The sequence below is a fragment of the Erpetoichthys calabaricus genome, chromosome 17 (assembly GCF_900747795.2).
Source record: "Erpetoichthys calabaricus chromosome 17, fErpCal1.3, whole genome shotgun sequence".
Classification (NCBI taxonomy): Eukaryota; Metazoa; Chordata; class Cladistia; order Polypteriformes; family Polypteridae; genus Erpetoichthys; species Erpetoichthys calabaricus.
The window spans coordinates 47,457,382-47,478,789 of NC_041410.2; the positions used below are offsets into that span (position 1 = coordinate 47,457,382).

The 21,408-nt window shown below is 38.9% G+C and overlaps 2 protein-coding genes across 2 annotated transcripts in view; one reads left to right on the forward strand and one right to left on the reverse strand.

The window, feature by feature from the left end:
- The window catches only part of ubl7a (ubiquitin-like 7a (bone marrow stromal cell-derived)), a 1,205,533-nt gene that overhangs the window by 324,765 nt on the left and 859,360 nt on the right, over positions 1-21,408 (reverse strand). The window lies entirely within an intron of this gene.
- skic8 (SKI8 subunit of superkiller complex) overlaps positions 5,585-21,408 on the forward strand; it is a 29,963-nt gene continuing 14,139 nt past the window's right edge. Inside the window, exons 1-5 of the mRNA XM_028823234.2 lie at positions 5,585-5,741; positions 8,130-8,180; positions 10,789-10,816; positions 11,135-11,240; positions 18,785-18,957. Of these exons, the coding sequence (XP_028679067.1) occupies positions 8,169-8,180; positions 10,789-10,816; positions 11,135-11,240; positions 18,785-18,957 (319 nt within the window). The 5' untranslated portion in view covers positions 5,585-5,741; positions 8,130-8,168. The remainder of the gene's footprint in view (positions 5,742-8,129; positions 8,181-10,788; positions 10,817-11,134; positions 11,241-18,784; positions 18,958-21,408) is intronic.

Here is a 21,408-nt window from a genome sequence, read left to right on the forward strand (position 1 = left end):
CGCTGATTACAGCGCGTTGCTGCACCCACCACACAACAAACCGAATGCAGTCATGCAACGGATGACACCTCAGCAACCATACTGGAATAATGTGAGGTTTTGTTATGTGAAAATTTTTTTTATCAAAATACTTATAAATATATGTATATACACTGCATATTTAGGCAAAAAGATTCAATAATAAATACTGTTCCATTGTATGACACAAATCATCGATAACTGGTGTAAAAATTTGAATATAGCCTTGATGTAGGTTCTGTAATTCGTGAATTTTGATATTTTTGTTTTGTTGCAGTGCATGTAGAAGCAAACTGGAGCAGGAACTTGAATGTTCCTCACTTAAATGTCCTCAGTCACTATGATTATTTTCCTGAAATTGATCAAGCAGTACATTCGTCTTTAGGTTTTTCAGTATTGACGAGGATAGATTTTCTTCATTCATAGAGAGATCATTCTTTATTTGTTTATTAAGTTTAAATGGATTCAGAACCCACAAAGAACTTTTTCTTATGACTTCTAAGAAAATAATCTTAAAATTTAACTAAAGTAAGTAAGAACAGTACGCTGCTATGCTAACAACAAGCCATGGATTACAAGTGACATCAAGGGCCTTTTGAACCAGAAGAAAAGGGCTTTTAAAGACGGTGATCAGCATGAGCATGAGCTCAAGCGCGTGCAGAAGGAACTCCGAGTCCAACTCAGGGTGGCGAAGGAGCAGTACAGGAGAAAGCTGGAGCAGAAGTTGCAGAATAACAGCATGAAGGAAGTGTGGGATGGGATGAAGATCATCACTGGCTGCAGCTCGAAGCGGGGTACCACCATTGAGAGAGACGTGAAGAGAGCAAACCAAATGAACAACTTTTTTAACAGGTTTGACCACCCTAACCCACTCTCACTCTCACCTCGGAGTACTGCACCCTCCACACATCCTTCTGCTGATACCAGCATAGGAAAAACATCCCCACCCATAATAACAACAGCGCAAGTGAGCAGAGAGCTGAGGAGACTTCGTGCCAGCAAAGCAGCGGGTCCAGATGGAGTATCGCCACGACTGCTGAAGGTCTGTGCATCGGAGCTGGGGGGTCCTCTACAGCGCATCTTCAACCTGAGCCTGGAACAGGGGAGAGTCCCGAGGCTTTGGAAAACATCTTGTATCACCCCAGTCCCAAAGGTATCACGTCCTAGTGAGCTGAATGACTTTCGGCCTGTTGCTCTGACATCACATGTGATGAAGACCATGGAGAGGCTGCTGCTTCACCACCTTAGGCCACAGGTTCAACACGCCCTTGACCCTCTGCAGTTTGCATATCAGGAGAAGGTGGGAGCGGAAGATGCCATCATCTATATGCTACACCGATCCCTCTCTCACTTGGACAGAGGCAGTGGTGCTGTAAGAATTATGTTTCTAGACTTCTCTAGCGCCTTCAACACAATCCAACCTCTGCTCCTTAGGGACAAGCTGACAGAGATGGGATTAGATTCATACCTAGTGGCATGGATCGTGGACTATCTTAAAGACAGACCTCAGTATGTGCGTCTTGGGAACTGCACGTCTGACATTGTGGTCAGCAACACAGGAGCGCCACAAGGGACTGTACTTTCTCCGGTCCTGTTCAGCCTATATACATCGGACTTCCAATACAACTCGGAGTCCTGCCATGTGCAAAAGTTCGCTGATGACACTGCTATCGTGGGCTGTATCAGGAATGGGCTGGAGGAGGAGTATAGGGACCTAATCAATGACTTTGTTAAATGGTCCGACTCAAACCACCTACACCTGAACACCAGCAAAACCAAGGAGCTGGTGGTGGATTTTAGGAGGCCCAGACCCCTCATAGACCCAGTGATCATCAAAGGTGACTGTGTGCAGATGGTGCAGACCTATAAATATCTGGGAGTGCAGCTGGATGATAAATTAGACTGGACTGCCAATACTGATGCTCTGTGCAAGAAAGGACAAAGCCGGTTATACTACCTTAGAAGGCTGGCTTCCTTCAACATCTGCAATAAGATGCTGCAGATGTTCTATCAAACAGTTGTGGCGAGCGCCCTCTTCTACGCAGTGGTGTGCTGGGGAGGCAGCATTAAGAGGAAAAGACGCCTCACGCCTGGACAAACTGGTGAGGAAGGCAGGCTCTATTGTTGGCATGGAGCTGGACAGTTTAACATCTGTGGCAGAGCGAAGGGCGCTCAGCAGGCTCCTATCAATTATGGAGAATCCACTGCATCCATTAAATAATGTCATCTCCAGACAGAAGAGCAGCTTCAGCGACAGACTGCTGTCACTGTCCTGCTCCACAGACAGATTGAGGAGATCGTTCCTCCCCCAAACTATGCGACTCTTTAATTCCACCAGGGGGGGTAAACGTTAATATTTAACATTATACATAGTTATTGTCTGTTTTTTTCACCTGTATTATTATCATTCTTTAATTTAATATTATTTATTGTATCAGTATGCTGCTGCTGAAGAATGTGAATTTCCCATTGGGATTAATAAAGTATCTATCTATCTATCTATCTATCTATCTATCTATCTAAACATATTTTGTAAATGACTGATCATGGTAAATTTTAAGGCGTTTTCAAATGTGGTTTGGACCAGTTTCTTTTTTTTTCTAACTCTGGTGCGATTTCCTTTAAGTCCGATTTGTTTAGGTAGATGTGGACACACGGTGTAAAGTTACTTGTGATCAGGTCGAGCACAACACATACAGAGCTATCATGAAACTAACAACAGTGTCCTTTGAGACCGTCAATAAAACGTCCCTATGTAACTAAATTAATATACCCTGCGTACAGGTGGGGGTCTTCTCATTGCGCACACTAACACTGATATGTTAATCAAGTATTAAAAAAAAAAACTTAATAACAAATATGTAGGTTGAGGTTACATTCATATTGCATGGTTTCTGTAGGTTAAATAGGCGATATCATAAAGTTAAATGAAAATTACATGGTAAATCTACTGTAATAAAACTGAAGCACATCCATGTATGCCATCAGCAGAGTGTGTCTTCCGTTGTACACTCGGCGAATTGAAACAAGTCCTACAGCGCATAAATTTCAAGTAGTTTACCAGTAAATAACTTGAAGGGTCTAGTCGCAGATACACTCTGGCTTAATTCTACGTCCTCAGTAACAGTAGCATTTACGTCCAGTGGGTGGCAGCCTCTCACATGTCAGCAGAACAAATCAATGACCAAAGCGAAAGAAAAGGTCCTCACCATAAACATATATAGACAGACGCCGCATTCACTGTGTTGCCCAGTTGACACGACACGTCAGCGCATCCGCCATATTGCGAGTGGCAAAAGTACCATTTAAACTAATGCAGGTAGACGTGGAAACCGGGTTTTCTGATGAAAAAACAATAACGTTTAAAACAGTATCATTTACATGCAACAGATTTTGGCGAATCATTTAAATGCAATTATTTATATCCATTTATACACTAATAATGGCAATTATTATTTATTATTATTATATTATTATTAAATAATTCCTCCCATATAAGTAACATTTCTCGAACTGCCTTCTTCCATCTCCGAAACATTTCTAGACTTTGTCCTGTTCTTACACAACATAGTACTGAAGTATTGGTTAATGCCCTAGACACCTCACTTATAGATTACTGTAATGCTATTCTATCTGGTATCCCACGAAAACTTTTCCATCACTTACAACTTATACAAAATGCTGCTGCCAGGATTATAACCTGCTGTTCTAAATCCACTGAACATATTACACCTATTCTCTCTCAACTTCACTGGCTCCCTGTTAACTACAGAATACAATACAAAATACTGCTCTTAAGATTTAAAGCTCTCCACAACCTCACTGATCTCCTCCAGACTTGCACTCCTCTTGCTCACTCAGATTCTCATCCGCAGCTCGATTTTCTGTACCACACATAAAACTATGTTCTATGGGAGCTCGAACGTCTCTCGTAGTGCTCCTCAACTCTGGAATTCTCTTCCCTCTCATATACGTCGGCTCGATTCAATAACACATTTTGAAACTACCCTCAAAACTTATCTTTTCAAACTGGCATACCAATTGTGAATTTTGCACTGGTACTGCCAGTTATCTTTGTTTGTTTGCTAATTATTGCTTTTTGATTTATCATTCTCTTGTTTTAATTTTACTAATGTTTAATTATATTGTAAGGTGTCCTTGAGTACTAAGAAAGGCGCCTATTAAGTAAAATGTATTATTATTATTATTATTATTATTATTAATTATTGAGACGAAAACTTGACCAATGTCTGAAAGTCAAAATAGTAAGACTGCAACTGGCAGTCTGGTCTTTCTTTTAACAGTGAAATGATACACTCAATGACAAAAATAAACTATTTTATTGTATACAAATTGGCTTAATAATTTCTGAAAACATTTCACTCATTCCTCTCTCAATCTCTCTCTCTCTCACACACACACGCGCACGTGCACACAATGTGGTTATTTAAATATATACAGGATAGGATCTAAAATCCATGAAACAGAACTGTCTTAAATAGCTTTTTCTGTGTGTTGCCACTCTGTAATTTGAGAGTATTCAGTTTGGCAACATGGTGCAGCCTTAGTTTGTGGAAGACGGACACAACTAAAGACATGAACATAAAATGATGGTTGTCAATTTCAAACTGTGTTTCCTCAATGAGCACCTTGAGAAAAAACACATCATCAAAACACAATGTCAGCCCGAACAAACTGATTGATCAAAGATACACTGACAGCTTGTCCTAATGTTGACTTTCGGATAACACGCTCAGCTACTTTGACCACCTTGACTATACCCTCAGAAGGAATCCTCAAACCTCCTTTGTTTTTTAATGTGAGCTAGTGGTAGCTTTGATCATATGATGCCAGTACAGCATCTGTTACCAAACTAGCACGGCACACATCACAGGACAGCTTTCTCAAAATCCCATCTAAAGGCTACCTCCCACTGCTTCCTGAGATGGATTTCTTTGGGAAACTTTCAAAGTTTGAGAAATGTTAACAGCTAACAACAATCTACATAGTTCGTGACTAAATACGTTTAGTCAAAACGTTGTTTGGAGGCTCACTTGAGCACATAAATGCATAGCTTTGCTAGCTTAGCCTGGCGTAGCTAAAGTTAAGATTATAAAACGGGATTTTCTAATGGCCAAATATAACCAAAACAATTGTTCATCTTTACCTATGAAATGTAATCCCTGTGATCTGGTTTGGAGTGTACAACGGTTTGTACAATCCCAAGCAGAATATGTGTGAGGCATCTTTATCCATTACTTCACTCCACAGCAGTGCCACTCGCAATATGGCGGCGACGTTGACGTACGATGCTGCTGGTCATGAGGCGTCTAGCAATTCTATGTCTATGGTCTTCACAACCTATGCTCACAGCAGCCTGTAGGATCGCCTATAATTCATAGACGTCACACGTGTGAAGTGAGAGACGGTCGGCCCGATCCGCGAGCGCATGCGTATTGAAAGCCTACTTCATCGCGCATTTTACGGTGCCTGTCACTTTTACGCATGCGTAAACAATTTTACCTCCCGTTAGGCTTTCAATACGCCTGCGCGCGCAAATCTGGTAGGCACGCAGATCGGGTAGCTACAGCGATACCGACATCAAGCAAAGCTGAAAGTGGAGGACCGTCTATCCTACAATCCTTTGCAACCGGCTGCCATGGCTGCCTCCCCTCAATGAGCGCTGTGAAATTGCAAACAAGCCAATGTATCATTACTTTAAGGTAAAACTGCAGTCTTTTTTTTTAGTACAGAACAGTATTAGAGCTGGAAGGTGAAAATGTCATTATGTTTCTCATAAGATTATTTTGATTAAAAAATAACCTGATGTCTACTGCTGAAGAGCTACATTTGTTTTGTTTTGAAAAACGTTCGCGTTTCGGTTATAAGGCATTTATGTAATCGTGGAACGTTTACATATTAATGTGTCTGATGTAGCTGAAATAAGGTACGTAACATAAAACTGTTTAACGCGGTTACGGGTATAACGGTGAATATACCGTGAATTTTGTTAACGAGCGTTTGTCAGCAGTTGGCCCATCGTATTCATCACTTTTGCATATACTTCAGTACAATCTGCAATTGAACAAGTCTGATTTTATTCAAAGCATCAATTCTAGTAACATTTTAAAGCTTTCAAAAACTCTTTAAAGTTCAGCACTTCCCACAACTTATGTACCGATTAGGGTGGTCCTGAGAACACGCCGAATTAAACCAGTCAGGCCGCCCCCTTCTTTACAAACAACTATTGTTATTCTGTTTCCGACCACCTTTTTCCTGGTGTTCTACAGGTGAGTCTTGGCTGTCGGAGGCGTTATCTGTATTACCATCTGCACATGTTCGGGTTGTCATCAAAATTTGCGAAGAAAACTAATTTAGGCCGCCCCTACATGCGATCGTGGCTAGGGTGACCTACTCGATCAGTCAGTGTCGAGAAATATCGACTTCTTCTTCGTCTTTTGGCTGCTCCCGTTAGGGGTTCCCAAAGCGGATCATCTTTTTCCATATCTTTCTGTCCTCTGTATCTTGTTCTGTTACACCCATCGCCTGCATGTCCTCTCTCAACACATCCATAAACTATCTCTTAGGCCGTCCTCATTTCCTTTTGCCTGGCAGCTCTATCCTTAACATCCTTCTCCCAATATACACGGTATCTCTCCTCTGCACCAAACCAACGCAATCTCGCCTCACTGACTTTGTCTCCCAATCGTCTCATTTAAGCTGACCTTCTAATGTACTCGTTACTAATCCTATCTATCCTCGTCACACCCAGTGAAAATCTTAGCATCTTTAACTCTGCTACCTCCAGCTCTGTCTGCTGCTTTCTGGTCAGTGCCACCATCTCCAACCCATATATGGTCTCACTACCGTCCTGTAGACCTTCTCTTTCACTCTTGCTGATACCCGTCTGTCACAAATCACTCCTGACACTCTTCTCCACCCTGCCTGCACTCATTTTCACCTCTCTTCCACAATCCCCATTGTTCTGTACTGTTGATCGCAAGTATTTAAACTCATTCACCTTCGCCAACTCTTCTCCCTGTATCCTCACCATTCCATTGACCTCCCTCTCATTTACAAACATGTATTCTGTCTTGTAAAACAACAAAAAAAATCAATTTTTTTGATATTTCGCCATTGTCTTAAACACAATAAGGCCATGGCTCTACAGATAAGACCATATATGCATTCACAATTAACCGTGTCCCAGTTAACATAACAAAATCATGACAATTTGCTTTTCAGAAGCTGCTGAAAATAGTAACATTAATCTCCAGAGCCATTCATGCTTCTTAAGAGGCCATCAAGCTGGTATATGTGTGAACTTTTGACACACTGAAAATCTGGCATAGTGTCTAAAACCTGAAATAAATTTGTCTCTTGGTCATTACTTTGGAGAAATACTCATGGAAATTAAGTAGATACGTTGACTGACTTATCACATTACCAAGCAATTTATGTGTTACAGTATATGTAAAGCTGGAGAACTTGGAGTTATAAAGTTTTTGGCCAAAGTGTATGCCCTAAACTGTAGATTTAGCAGTGAAATGAAAGCATGTGGACACTGCTGTTAGTTTACTACTATGTTCTGGTTCAACATACACAAAACAACTGGCCCTGCCACTGCCCCTTGCCGAATCTCTCAATCATGTCTATGTTTTTATTTATTGTAACACATTTTATTGCTCTACAGCCATGAAAAGAAATAAAAACTAACATTACTCTTTAGAGACACTTCAAAGACTGAGATTAAAACCACACTCAATGTAAGGAGATTGTAAAACATTGATAACTGATCTGTCATTTATTGTAAATTAATATTAACTTTCAGTTATTCCATTAGTAAATAATAATGAAACATTTAATAAATACAGGAATGGAAAACCCATGGGGCAATACAGTAATAGTTTAAACTCCACAGTATCTTTATTAATGTGTTGATCAATATTTTTTCCAGACATTTAAATTACAAATTTTATTATTCTATATTCAACTGAATAGAGAATGTATCATGGTGGTGGTAATGATCCTTGAAAAGTTTTGTTCATATTCATCTCCTGTGCTGGAAAGCAGATAAATTTTAAAAAGTTAATTGTCTTTTTTTATTGCAGAATACATTTGTTTAATCATCATCAGATATCAGATTAATCATGAGCACTCAAGTAAGTATTGCAAATGGAAGCATTTCAGTTGTGCAGTTAATAACACATGAATAACTGGATTTGCACTTTGAACTGCATCTTTTGTATGACCATGTGTTACAGAAATAAATGTTGTTGTTGTTGTAGAAATGCTGTCCTAATAATCAAGTGCCAATCCTTAAAATCCCCTTACCTTGGAGTTGTTCAGTGGCAGGAAGACTTATTATAGATTGTAGTTAGCTATATCTAATATATAAAGCAGAGTCTATGTATGTTTGTTTGTCCGCCATACAAATCTGCACCGGGTGTCCGATCACCACCAAACTGGGCATTGGGCTGCTTTGTGACCAGGAGGAGGTCATGGGGTATGTTTGGTTGGGAAAAATGTCCTTGGTCAAGCGCAGGACACCTTTTGACCGACACAACGTTCACAAAAAAGTCCCCGTACTTATCATTGACAAGATGGCCACATGTTACAACAGACGTCAACGACGGCGCCATCTAGCTGCACGTTTGGTCTCTGTGCATCCCTCTTTACCGATGTTTCTTTAAATTGCCAAGACATTGCATAAGTGTCCAAGTATGAGAAAGCTGACTGCTTTCATCGTGTGAAGGGAAACTGCCGTATGGATGTAAAACGTGAACGACCCAGTGCGCGTGACTGGCTTTGCGTATTTATGGTGCTATTTGCTCACTTTCCGACTCGCAGTAAGATTTCAGTCTTGGTCTTTCTGACTGACTGGTGCTATTTGTTCGCTTTCTGACATATTGTAAATAACGTACATTCATCCCACTCTGGTGCTAATTCAATACGTAATACCATGTGACATATTATAATCGCTAATATACCCATGCCACCAAAAAAAAGACATGGCATTAGAAAGTCCACTTCCGATGCCACAAAAAAGTCTATTTCAAGGCCGTCTCCAACATTGCGCAAGACATCAAGATGTTTTCATACCAAGAATTCCACTGATTCCGAATGATTTACCATTTGATTTCAAACGTCTACAATTTCCTGTTCAAAAAAGTCTACTTCAAGGCTGTCTCAAACCTTGCGCAAGACGTCAACTTGCTTTCATACAATGAATTCCGCCGATTCCGAATGATTTACCCTTTGATTTCAAAAGGCTTAAATTTCCTATTTGTTTGGATTTTGCTGTGTGAATTACTAAGGCTGAACGGCAATCACTCCAAGTTAAAGACATCAATTTGGAAAATCCATGCTTTTCACACAGACAACTCTACGTTACATGTTCTACAGTGTGCAATCCTCACAATTTGTTCATTTTCGGAACACCAGGACAACACAATAAATACAGTGGAACCTCGGTTTGCGAGCATAATTCGTTCCGGAAACGTGCTCGTAGTCCAAAGCACTCGTATATCAAAGTGAATTTCCCCATAAGAAATAATGGAAACTCAGATGATTTATTCCACAACCCAAAACTATTCATATAAAAATGATTAATACAAAATATAAAGTAAAAATACATAAAACAAATTAACTTGCACTTTACCTTTGAAAAGAATCATGACTGGTGTGAGTTTCTAAACTCTTGTGGGATTGCACCCAACGGGAAGACATGCGGAAGAGTGTCCTAAAGCTGTAGCAGTTCTCCGTAAAAGCGAATCCGAAAAGATCGCGGACATGCTATAAGCACCTGCCCCCAATGGGTGATACAAGGAACATTATAAATGTGCAGGGCCCTGCCTGACTGCTGTGTCTGTGTATAAATAACCGCGCTGTTGCTGTTTCAAGCTGAATAAAGCTTGTGTTGCTAAAGTACTGAGACTCAGCTTTGTGTTTTAGGGTGCAAGACGGGGACTCGCACGTCACAGCACACACGCACGCACATGCACGCGCGCGCACACAGTCACAATGCTAAGGCTATAGTAAACACTATACGCTCGTACGGATGTTGACTATATGAGTGAGGCACGCCGACTCATACGGAGAATAGGAGACGATTGCCCACAATCCCGCAGTGAGAGAGAGAGAGAGAAGAACCATCAGCTCAGTTGTGATCACATGACGCTCAGCAGACAAACTACTCGTACTGCAAGACTTCGCTCATTTATCAAGTGAAAATTTATTAAAAATTTTTGCTCGTCTTGCAAAACACTCGTAAACCAAGTTACTCGCAAGCCGAGGTTCCACTGTATACTGTATCCAAAGCCTCTAAAATGACCACTTATATTACCTATTACAATAAAATGTCAATCAGAAAAATGTTTGTTCGATTTCTATGATGTTTCTTTCATTTAGGAAATTCACCAGTTATAGATTCCTGGGCAATGCCGGGTACTCATGCTAGTGTATGTAATATATATTTATATATATATATATATAAACTTATTTAAGATTCTGTGTTTATGGCATGTATTGAATGAGAAGTTAGACTTAACAGAAAATGTCTCTTTGATTGGTGCATGAATTTCTGTGAATTTCCCCCTCTACAGTTTAGAATGTTAATGTTTTATGAAGTCAGTCTTTTTTTGGTTAGTTTCAGTCTCATAATGAGTTCCCATGTATGCAGTTTATAAGTGCAGCGTATGTGACTAGATATGTTTTTATTTAGATTCAGATAAGTATAAAATAATTAATTTATTATCATCTTATTTGCAGTATAGCATACTTTTCAAGCAAGAACATGGTGAGTAATGAAATTGCAGAATTTTCAGTTTAATATTAAAATGATTACTTTTTGTGTGTTAAATTAAATTGTAGTGCTTTAAAGTAATTTTTTTCATGTGCATTCTGATGCTAATTTTTATTATGTATTATTATAGCATAAATAACAAAGAAAAAGCCAAATTAACCTATTGTCACCATTCACTCAGAGAAAGATTACCATATAATATAAACATTACATTTATCCATAATGACTAAAAAAAACAGCATGATGATAACCTTTTTGAAAGTATATGATTAATAATAGTGTGTTTATTTTATTTGCATGTAATCCTTGTAGCACATGATGATGCTATTTGGACTGCAGCATGGGGGAAGAATGAAAGAGATGGTTCAGAAACAGTCATAACAGGGTCACTGGATGATCTGGTTAAAGTATGGAAGTGGTAAGTGTAATTTTTGGTGTTCAAAATGACATTAAATTACAGGAAAAGGGAAAAAAATAAGAAAAGAACAATTTTAAGCACAGTCAATTGAGTTCTAAGATAAGGGCTGATATATTCTGTTTTCAGACTACATAAAAATGGAGTCAGTGATGGAGTTTGGGTTTTATTTGCAACACTTATTTTTTTTTGCTGCACCTAAAAAGGGCTTCACTTGTTTGTTTTTGAGAACCTTTTTGTGTTCAGGAGTGTGTTTCCCAAAATCATCATAATGCTAAAAACGTTGAGTTTACAATCTTAAGATCAATTGTTAATTTGCAAAGGTTTGCACAAACTCAGAGCTGAAGTGGCATGTTAAATTCTTCGCCCCAAGTGTTTCTTAACCTTTTGCACCAAGCTGTAACAATAGAATTCAGTTGACAGACTTAAAGTATACTAAACTTGCATCATTATAATACTGTGAACATTTAGACTCAAATAACATTTAAATTTATACTTGAGACGTTATAATTTTCATGATGTAATTTGTTAAACTTAGCATTTTATAGATATATTAAACTAAGAATTCCTATTGTTTAATATTTACAAATGTATGAGCTAATACAGTAATATTTCAGTGTTCTTTTAAAGTTTTGAAAAATCTGCATTCTATGGTTGCAGCTAGCTTTACTTTGACTGAGACATGTTCTGCATTACAGTTGATTACAGAGAGAAAGAAATAAGCAAAGGCATGATGGTCTGGGGAGAGAGAGAGAGTACAGCTGCAGAAAAATAGTAAAGTTTAAAACATTATATTGCAACTTATTCCAGTGCATTCCAAGTAACACTTTTGGAGCCTAGTTACAACTACTGTAAAAGTTCTGCATTGAAGCTACAGGTGATTTGCAGTTGCTGAATTCTTTTTACAGCTATTATGTTAAAGTGGCCTGGATATACTCATTATGTCTTCATTCTGCATTGTATATAAGACAAAGAGTGAGTTTAGTGGAGAGCAACTTAGTTAGCAGGTATACCATCGTGCCTGCTTGTTGACTAATGTAACAACGCCCCGGACAATGACCAATAAACAATATAATACAGCACATTAGCAAACCCGTGGAGTAGTGCAACACAAGATATAGGTAAAGCTGCAGTATGTGGAAATTACACTTCTGCTGTCTTGTTAAAGTATAAGATGGTGTCAGACTTTCACCTTAGCCTTGCCTGCACTGCGTTAGCTCTGTATCTAATGTGCATTGTTTAAAGGGGGTATGTGGGTTGGAAATATCAATAGGGCAGAAGATTTATACCAGACAGGTGTGAATGCTAAGCAGGCCATCACTACTGTTTTTGCATAGTTGTTTTCTTTTATTCACCAGTTTCAAATTAAAAGACTTTTTCTTTCCATTTTACTTGACTTATTGTCTATGTATTTGAGAAATATACACTCTGCAGTGTCCAAATGAGTGAGGGAATTTTAACACGTATATATTTTTACTTAATTTGAGGATTGTACAAAAGTTACGAATTATATTGGTCAAATACATACGCACACAGTTAACACATTTCCACAAGGCTGTGCAGGTAGTGTCTATGTAGTCTGAAAGTTAGTGAGAAGTCATGCAAAATTACACCTTTTATTGGCTAAATAAAAAGATTACAATATGCAAGCTTTCGAGGCAACTCAGGGCCCTTTTTCAGGCAAGATGTAATACAGAAACTGGAGTTTCCTGTGTTTATATAACACTAGGATAAATAACATTGGAAAACCTTTAAGTGAAACAATTAATAGACCTCTTCAAGCTAAGATTCATTTAGCAAGAGAGGAGAACAATGTATGGTCAAGATAGTTGGATAAGATAACTGTCCAACTAAGTCTTTTGAAGTTTCTGATGAGTTTTTCAAAACAATGTGGATCTGTAGTCGGGTTGTCTGTGTCAGTCCAGAGATGCAAACAATCCTCATATCTGGCCATAAAACTCTGGTCTCTATTTAAACCATGTTGTAATGTGTTAAATTTTAGCATGAGTTTCACTTCCCATTCTTTTCTTTCTTGCTGTGTTCTGGAGTTGCCCGTAAGCACAGTGTAACATGCATTCTTTCTCCGATGTAGAACCCTCGTCATCATCTGAGTACACCTGTTATAGCGCATCTTTATGTGAAAACAGCAGTGTCAGATCAGGGGGAGCATGAACGCAACTAAGAGAATAAAACTGAATAAAAAAAAAAAACGCTAACCTTTACAAGTACCATAAATTTACACCGGCTGTTACAGACTCAAATCAAATGTATGTTTTTAGTCTAAAATAGTACGAATAAGAGCAGCTCACTTCTCAAAACAAAGTCGTGTGGAGTCGAACTCGTGACCCTTTGATTACCAGTCAGCAGTTCTTACCGTTACGCCACCAAAGCGGTTGTATTAAAGACGTGTCAATTTCGCAGCCTAACGCGGGTTCCTTTTCTGCAGTTATATTCTTGAATAAAAGTGTACTTGTTTTGTTATACTTGTACCTTTTATGAAAGTGTTTATTTGATATTTGGACTTCAGGCTTCTCACGTTGTACGATTCTTGTCTACATTTTGTTAATTATTACTAAAACATGAAAAACGTTTCTCTTTTAACGATGTGTTTACATAGATTGTTGTAGACACGGAACACACACGAAATGCATGTGTTCCAAATAACGATATAGTATTTATAAAAGGTGTCATTTTGCTTGACTTCTCACTCTATACAACTTCAAGCAACTGACACGCAGGTAAACAGACTTGAGCTGAGAAAACTTTGTGTGGCAGTGGGGGGATGAGATAGCAGGCTGCTTATTGACACATTTAAAAGACAAAAGACGCTGACGGAGAGGTGCAAAGGGATTTAAGGTGGGGCGGATTTACAAGATTTTTTCGTAGGCTTTGGTAATTCTAGTGTTATAAAGTCCCTCTCACAGTGTCCATGGCTGTTGAAGTGGGCTGCTACAGGAACATCTGTGTTGCCATGCTTGATGTGGAACCTGTGTAGATTCATTCTTTGACAAAGTGTTTGTCCAGTTTCTCCCACCTAGAGTACAACCAACTACATCCAGGACACCACTGATTTCTTAAAAAAACTGTCTGCTATAAGCCCCTTACCTGAGGGAACCTTACTGGCCACAATGGATGTTGAGGCACTTTACACAAACATCCCCCATGATGATGACATATTGGCATGTGAAACGTACCTCAGGCAACATGATTTACCCACAGAATCAATTCACTCTGACACATAATTTATTCTCATTTGTACAAGAATTCTACTTGCAACAAATGGGGACTGCAATGGGCTGTCGGTTTGCACCTCACTATGCAAACCTATTTGGCAAAATTGGAGGAAGATTTTATGACAACGTGCATCTTAAAACCAATGTTGTATCTCCATTACATAGATGACATCTTCATAATCTTGACTGCCAGTGAGAAGGACCTCCTGCATTTTCATAATAAATTTAATTCTTTCCACCCCAACATAAAGCTGAAACTGAATTACTCAAAAACGGAAGTCTGTTTCCTTGGCACTACCATTCAACTGAAAGATAACGCCCTTGTAACCTTTGTTTTTCACAAACCAACAGACAGACGGACCTACCTGAGAAGTGATAGTTTCCACCCCAAACATATAAGGCGCTCCGTTATTTTTAGCCAAGCAGTACGTTACAACTTTATTTGCTCAGACCCGACAGACCAGGATAAACAACTGTAGGAGCTTAGACAAGATCTCATCAGACAAGTTTATACCCCCAAAACAACATACACTGAAATAAGAAGAGCTACTGCCATACCCAGAGACAACCTTCTGGAATATAAAAACAGACAACAAGAACCGCATTCCCTTTGTTGTCACCTATAAACCACATCTTGAAGCACTTTGAAAAATTTATAAAAGAAATTAAGCCAATGCTAAACCATGATGAAACGCTGAGATGTATTTCCAGAACCTCCCCTCCTGGCATGCAGACAACCTCCAAACCTACAGCAACTAATTGTCCGAAACTCCATAAGTGGACCAACAGAAAATGGCACATTTCCCTGCCTACAGAAAAGATGTAAAACGTGTGCTCGCATTCATAATACAGACCGTGTAATTATACCACACTGCCAACTAGAACATCACATAAAGGAATAATTTTCCTGTAGATCTAATGTAGTCTACCTCATTCTCTGTATGAAATGTCCTGACACTGCACTCTTTGTGGGAGAAACTGGACAAATGCTCTGTCAAAGAGTGAATTTACACAGGTTCCACATCAAGCATGGAAACACTGATGTTCCTGTAGCAGCCCACTTCAACAGCCATGGACACTGTGAGAGGGACTTTAAAGTTACAGTGCTTATGGGCAACTTCAGAACACAGCAAGAAAGAAAAGAATGGGAAGTGAAACTCATGCTAAAATTTAACACATTACAACATGGTTTAAATAGAGACCAGAGTTTTATGGCCAGATATGAGGGTTGTTTGCATCTCTGGACTGACATAGATAACCTGACTACAGATCCACATTGTTTTGAAAAACTCATCAGAAACTTCAAAAGACTTAGTTGGACAGTTATCTTATCCAACTATCTTGACCATACATTGCTCTCCTCTCTTACTAAATGAATCTTAGCCTGAAAAGGTCTATTATTTTTTACATTTAAGATGTCTCACTTAAAGCTTTTCCAGTGTTGTTTTTTGTCCTAGGGTGTATATAAATACAAGGAACTCCAGTTTCTGTATTAGATCTTGCCTGAGTTGCCTTCATAATGGCTAACACGGTACAACAACCTATTCTGAAAGTTAGTAAAGTTAGGTGTGATGTGCAGGCACCTGTTCTCTTCATGGTCTCATTCCATTATTGCTGCCACTTGCCTTAGTAAAGAAAGACATTGTGCTGTCATAAGAGTGGAACAAGCTCTTTTTCTGAAACGTTTTGTTTTTTCTCCTTCACGGTAAGTGTCCATGAGTCCTTTTATGTTCATTTTAGAAACATCTGGCAGTGGTGTGCTATTTTTACTCTTTATCTTGTTTGTTTATTATCATGTGATAATGAATATGAAGTAAACATGACAACTTTATTTCCTCCCACCAAAGGACTAAAAGTGACACCATATAATGAAAGTAACTGTCACCTCATTGATTTTTTTGATCAGTTATAATGTCTTGTATGTGACTTCAGGGGCTGGGTTAAAAAAGTACAGGACAGCCCTTGTGGTCTGTGCTTTTCATGATTTTTGTCATCTGCAGTTAAATGGAAGTTGTTTTGCAAGTTTTCCAGCCTATTGTGGAAAACTGCAGATGATGCTGTAGCAGCACCTCTTAAATGGACTGCAAATCCCAGCAACCCCAGGAGTACTGCGTTATTGGGGAGCTTCAGCAATAGCCCTGAGGGCTGTTGGGGGAAACCAGATGAGGGCTCTAGTTATAAAAGTAAACCATAAGGATCGCAGTCAGTGGTCTCTTTTTGAGTGCTTCACTGCCCAATTGGATTATAATTAAACACACTGGGTTACATGTTTATAACATAATTATGTTTTTGTCCTGTGCCCACTTGTTTGTGTGATTGTGTCTTGGTTGGAAAATGTCTTCATCTGGGAGCACTACCAACTTCTACAAATCTTCACTTACATCGTCATCCCAGTAGGAGAAAACTTTACATAGCTTTCAGGGGGCTGTTCACAGGGGATTTAATTTCATAACTGCACCACCACCATCATCTGCATCTGCAAAACTAAGTGTTTATCGTTTTGTGCTTAGTATTTTGTTGGATTTCTTTTGTGTCTATAATATTATTTTTGTTGTTTACTACCGTAAATATACACACATTTATTATAAGATAAATTTTGCGAAAAGTTACAGTTCACTAAACAACTACTGAACTACACACTTTTTGTCTGGGGTATGCTACTCATCTTTGTCTCTGCAACCAGGCTCACACATGGGGTACAGTGTTGTGCAGCAGACAATTGCTTTTACATAAAAGTTTTACAGTTACTGGATAACCATAAACATTGTACTAAAAAAAAAATTCTATAGTAAATAGTGATATATCGGGCGGCACGGTGGCGCAGTGGGTAGCGCTGCTGCCTCGCAGTTGGGTGATCTGGGGACCTGGGTTCGCTTCCCGGGTCCTCCCTGCGTGGAGTTTGCATGTTCTCCCCGTGTCTGCGTGGGTTTTCTCCGGGCGCTCCGGTTTCCCCCCACAGTCCAAAGACATGCAGGTTAGGTGGATTGGCGATTCTAAAATTGGCCCTAGTGTGTGCTTGGCGTGTGGGTGTGTTTGTGTGTGTCCTGCGGTGGGTTGGCACCCTGCCCGGGATTGGTTCCTGCCTTGTGCCCTGTGTTGGCTGGGATTGGCTCCAGCAGACCCCCGTGACCCTGTGTTCGGATTCAGTGGGTTGGAAAATGGATGGATGGATAGTGGTATATCAGTACACAAATTTTACAGTGCAGTAGTTATCTTGATTTTTGGATTCATTATACCAGTATGTTTTGTAATTAACAATGAAACCATATGCCTCACAAAAAGAGATGTGCAACATCAAAACTTGCTATTTATGATTGCTTTGCTAAAATAAAGATAACTGGTTGCAAATGAAAAGAGGTGGCATCTTTAAAATATGTGAGGCAGCTCCAAATTGATGTATGTAAAACCGGTAGATAAATTGTAAAATGAGATGATGCTTGCAGGTGGGCTGATTGGCTAATTGTATGGGTAAGTATTTGTTCAGGTGGATTCTGGGATCATAAGGGTATTAAGTCATGGTCTGCACGAAGTGGCTACTTTTTTCCCCTCCTTTTAAAGATTCATTATTATATTAATAAAGGTGGGCTGGACTTTTTTAATAACACCACATTGTTTTAGACATTATGCATCAAACCAGCAATCCCGTGAGACAAACTAATGGTGGGACAAAGCGTGTTGTCTGACACTGATGAGGCTCTTTAACAGAGTAGTGGAGTAGGAAAAAAAAAAAAAAAACACTACATTGTGAAGGGGTCGGACTGTAAGTTTTACTAATGTAGGTAACAAGCTAACCATTCAGAATTACAAAAAGGCCAATCATGGAACTGAAGTGCAAAAACAAACCAGCTTTGCATAGTGTGTCTGGAGTAACTCAATGCCAGAATCGGCACAGATGAAACCAATGATTGAATGTCTGCTTTTGCCTCTGAATAAGACTGTGTTTAAATTACAGTTGTATTTGAATAGTGACTTTTGATCTGTCAGCTGTACAGCATGTGGATTCATGGTTAATGTTTTTAGGTTTGAAAAATTTTGAAAAAATAAAGACTAAACTCCTGTCAAAGTTGCTTTTAAAATGAGAAATGTTATAAAAATCTTAAATTGTGGTTTTTGAAAATTTTCTCTGTTAAATTTTAGAGGACTGGTGACATAAAGCACATATAAATACTCAGTTGAATACTCTCTTGAAAGATTTAAATCAATTCCTTAAATAAAAATCTATTGTAATACCCAATTTTTATGAGCTGTATGAACAATAACCATGCTAAAAATATTACATTTTATGATGACAATCATTTTTTGCCTTTTTCTTAGGACAGACGAGAAGCTTGAATTACACTGGACACTAGAAGGTCATCAGCTTGGTGTGGTTTCTGTAGATATAAGTCATAATGGTAGCATTGCAGCGTCTAGTTCTTTAGATGCTCATATTCGCCTCTGGGATTTGGATTCTGGTAAACAGATAAAATCAATGGATGCAGGTCCAGGTAATGAATCCATGGAATTTTACATTTTTACATCTGCAGGGGTTATTCCTTTAAAAAGAATTTTGTGACTATGTTAATTGTTAAATTTGCTGCACAAAACCAATTATTGCTTGCAAGGATTCATTACAATGACACATTGCTTATTTTAGTGTTAATCTGTGGTGGGTGACAGGAGCATCTGTATGTCACCAGCCTTCTGTTTCATTGTGGCTGATTTTTGAAGTGTTGTCTTTCTAAGTTGCTTTACACTGGTAGAATACTGCCAAACTCATTGTTTCCTTAACACTAGAATTTCCAAAGCCTACGAAAAAAACTCGTAAATCCGGCCCACCTTAAATCCCTTTGCACCTCTCTGTCAGCATCTTTTGTCTTTTAAATGTGTCAATAAGCAGAAAGCAGCCAGCTATCACATCCCCCCCACCGCCGCACAAGGTTTTCTCAGCTCGAGTCTGTTTACCTGCGTGTCAGTTGCCTAGAGTTGTATAGAGTGAGAAGTCATTCAAAATGACACCTTTTATAATTACTATATCTTTATTTGGAACACATACATTTGTTGTAGACACAGAACACACATGAATCTATATAAACACATTGTTAAAACAGAAGCGTTTTCATGTTTTAGTAATAATTGACAAAATATAGACATGAAGCATATAATGTGTGAAGCCTGAAGTCCAAATATCAAACACTTTCACAAAAGGTACAAGTATAACAAGTGCGCTTTTATTCAAGAATATAACTGCAGAAAAAGAACCCGTGTTAGCGCAACGACATTGACACGTCTTTAACACGCCTGCTTTGATGGCGTAACAATAAGAACTGCTGACTGGTAATCAAAAGGTCACGAGTTCGATCCCACACGACTCCGTTTTGAGAAGTGAACTGCTCTTATTCTTACTATTTTAGAATGAAAACATACATTTGATTTGAGTCTGTAACAGCTGGTGTAAATGTATGGTACATGTAAAGGTTAGCATTGTTTTTTTTTTATTCAGTTTTATTCTCCCAGTTACGTTCACACTTCCCCCAATCTGACACTGCTGTTTTCACATAAAGACGTGCTATAACAGAGGTGAACTCGGATGATGATGAGGGTTCTACATCAGAGAAAGAATGCAAGTCACACTTTTGCCATCGCTGTACTTTGTATATGTACACGGAAAGCTCTGCAGTCTACTTGTGACTTTATGCTGTAGGAAGTAAATAAATCAAGATAAATAGGTAAATAACATTTGATCTGGCTTTTATATACAAAGTTCAGTAAATGTTGCCTCTTTGAACACTCATTGGCTTATAATTATACTATAGAGCGTAATGACAAACTGTATTGTGCTCCTCCAGAACTAAGAAATGAGAGAAGCTCTGGGAGTGTTAAGGCTTGCTGACAATGCTGGTCAAAGCCCATTTGGAGCCCTAGCCAGGGTTAGTGGACATCGTCCCTAATTGGTGTCCAGAGCTTTGTGCACATACTGCAGACTTTAAGGTAGTGAGTAGAGTGGAGTTTGCACACTTTGACGACTATTGGGTGGGGTCCTCTTGGCTTTACTTTCATTCATTAATATGAATACTCATTAATATTTTATTTTGAGAAACACAAACACGGTGCCCCTTTGTGTACAGTCACGGGCATTATCATACTTCAACGACTTGTCCCCCTTGGTGTCCAGACTACGCACCACATTTCTTTCATAAATGCCACCCCTCAGATGATACCATTGGCAGACACCTAAGTTACCTAAGGAATGGACCAGCTCTTCTTGCTGTGATGTTATTGAGTATAGAGTGGTTTGCTGCTCTTTTTGAGATGGATCAAATGTTTTTCACTTGGCCTTCTGTGGATTAACATTTTTAATACAATGCTTTCCACATCAAATGCTGCAAGATTTTATATCTTGTAAAAATGCCTAATGTTGAGAATCTAAGCTGGGTGCCCAGTTATCCTTAGTGCTCAATAGCACTCTCTTGATGACAGTCATTGTAATGAGTTCTTCTGTTTGGTAATTTTCAGAACTAAATTGTTACCACAAATAAGCAGGTTGTATGGATATCACTTCAAATCCCAAAGCATGTTCCATTTTGGTGATTTCACACTCTAGCCACACAGTGGCAGCAGTCAGCACCGTAACAATCTCAAGAGCAGGCCCTCCTTTTACAGCCTAACAGTCCAGATTTACTTTTTGCAGCTAAATCTAAGATTAGTTGTTATAGTCGAGCTTGTACATTGAAAAGAGTTAGCAGTATGCAAGGCAAACTTCTTAAGTTGGTACCTTGTTATTTCTGCATAATTAGATAGTTACATTATTACATGTATAAAAAAAGTTAACACAATTTCTAGCCATGCCTTTTTGTGAAGCAGTATCCAGCTAAATGATAGATATGAAAGCCATATCACACAAAGTATTTAAGACCCTTTGTCCCTTGCACTTGTCTGGTGTTCTGTACCTTCTTCAC